We start from the raw sequence: 2275 nt of genomic DNA, 5'->3' as shown, positions 1-2275 counted from the left end.
GGGGCAGACCTGCATCGCGCCCGACTACCTGCTCTGCTCTGTGGAGATGCAGGAGAAGCTGCTCCCTGCCATGACTAAGGCTATCCATGATTTTTATGGCCCCAACCCTCAAGAATCCCCGGATTTTGGCCGCATCGTGGGGGAGAGGCAGTTCCAGAGGGTGAGGAGGCTGCTGGGCAGTGGGCGTGTGGCCATCGGGGGACAGATGGATGAGGAAAAGCGGTACATCGGTGAGGGCTTGGACTTCATACAGGTCTTCATCTTTGCATGGGGCGTATTTGGGTTTTGGAAGTTTCCATGGGAATTGGGTGCTTCGTGACATGTTCTTTCTTGGAGATGGGTCTGAGCAGAGGACCAAGGTATTGTCTCCGATCTCTGTGCCGGGCTGATGCCATCAGGTTTCTTCTCTGCAGCTCCCACAGTCCTGGTGGAGGTGCAGCCCTCAGATCCCATCATGCAGGAGGAGATATTTGGGCCCATCTTGCCTGTCATCACTGTAGCCAACGTGGATGAAGCCATTGACTTCATCAACAGCCGTGAGCGGCCCTTGGCTGTCTATGCCTTCTCCTCTGATGACAAGGTAAGGCTTGGGCTTAAGGCTTACATCTACCCTGTGCTCCTTGGCAGGTGTATCCAGCCATGTTTGTGCTCCAAACATTTCCTTCAGAGCCCTGGTTAGGGGGATGGGTTGCAGCTGGAGGTGTGGGAATGAGGTGGGAGTCCCATGTCTCACCTTCTCTCTTCCCTCCCAGGTGGTGAACAAGGTCCTGGAGCGAACAAGCAGTGGTGGCTTCTGTGGCAATGACACACTGATGCATGTGACGCTGAGCTCCCTGCCCTTCGGTGGGATTGGTAGGTCCAAATCCAGGTGCGACCTGTGGTCAGGAAGGGAGAACTCCAAGCTCCAGAGGGTTCAGTGGTCCATAGGGACATGCTCCTGCAGAAGTCCTTTGCTTCACTGCTCCATGACTGAGTGTTTGGGCTTTGCTGGATGCCTGTGGAGCACTGTGAGGTTCCTTCTGTCCATATTTGCCATCCCAAACTGTGTGGTCCCGGTGTCTGTGGACATGTCTTCTTTAAAACACAGGGAATCAGGGCTTGGAGCAACCTGGGCTAGTGGAAGGTGTCCCTCCACATGACAGGAGGGTGGAACTGGGTAATCTTTAAGGTCTTTTCCAATCCAAACCAGTCTGTGATTCCATAATGGAGACACCTACATTTGGGATGATCTCCATTATCATGTAACACCAGCTCCTGTTTTCCACCTATGTCCTGCTCAGTTGCTCAAGATCCATCAGTGACCTCCCTTCACCCCAGGGCTGTTGATATGTGAGGTACTAAATCCAGCCCAACCCACTGCCCCGACCAAGGTTTGCATTTTATCAGGGAGACTGACAGGTTCAGGCTGACTCAGGAATTTTTATCCTATCTATTATCAGCACATGGATGGAATTCTTTATTTTCTGCCAGTCTGCACAGCTTTCCTGTGCTCACTCCTGGCCAGGTCCCACCTCCCAACATTCCTCCTTGGAGACTGCTCCCACCTTGTCAAAGCCACATTGACTACCATTCTTCTCCACTCCTGGAGTCTTGCCAGCAGTGGGGCTAGAGGCAGCATGGATAAGACATGTTTTGGAGAGTATTCCTGTAGTTGGGAAGCTCAGCCAGTGGACGTATCTTGCCACCCACTCCACTACCACCTCATCATTGATGCCCTTCCAGTCTAAATGGTGAAATCCACTGCCAAGAGGGTTTTGGGAAATCTTTCCACCTCCCAGCCTGGTCTTCCTACTCCAGACATCCATTTGGGTGTGCACTGGGCCATCTCCATGGTGGTCTTTGAGTCTCATTCCTGGGAAGCTCACCCATGGCTTGGAAAGCAGCTGAATGAGATATGGTGCCATTTCTAAGGAGCTGGGAGCTTAATTTAGGGTTATTTGACCCAAACAATGGCCAGATCCTGCCACGCACTGGGGTCCTGTGCTCTGTATTCCAGGGAACAGCGGCCTGGGAATGTACCATGGAAAGTTCACCTTCGACACCTTCTCCCACCACCGTGGCTGCCTGAAACGTGGGATGGGCCGGGAGACCCTCAATGCCCTGCGCTACCCTCCCTACAGCCAGCAGAAATGGGGGATTGTCCGTGCTGCTTCCGAGGTGAAGCGTAAGGATGACTGTACCCTGCTCTGAGTGTCCACATGTCCTGCTCTGAGGGTCCACACATCCCACTTCGAGGGTTCTCCCTACACCACAACGTCTCCTGCCACTGGTACTG

The 2275-nt window shown here is 53.4% G+C and overlaps 1 protein-coding gene across 1 annotated transcript; it reads left to right on the top strand.

Moving 5' to 3' along the window:
- Positions 1 to 4: 4 nt before the first annotated feature.
- On the top strand, positions 5 to 2190 carry LOC103810486 (aldehyde dehydrogenase family 3 member B1-like; the record flags this gene model as incomplete). Its single annotated transcript, XM_009083383.1, has 4 exons — positions 5 to 230; positions 414 to 580; positions 753 to 852; positions 1997 to 2190. Coding segments are annotated over 4 exons (687 nt in total), but the record flags the coding sequence as incomplete, so codon positions are not given.
- Between the last annotated feature and the right edge of the window lie 85 nt (positions 2191 to 2275).

This window comes from Acanthisitta chloris, unplaced genomic scaffold (genome assembly GCF_000695815.1).
Source record: "Acanthisitta chloris isolate BGI_N310 unplaced genomic scaffold, ASM69581v1 scaffold4611, whole genome shotgun sequence".
Taxonomy (NCBI): Eukaryota; Metazoa; Chordata; class Aves; order Passeriformes; family Acanthisittidae; genus Acanthisitta; species Acanthisitta chloris.
The sequence above is the reverse complement of the archived record's forward strand: the minus strand, read 5'-3'. Positions and strand labels throughout refer to the sequence as shown.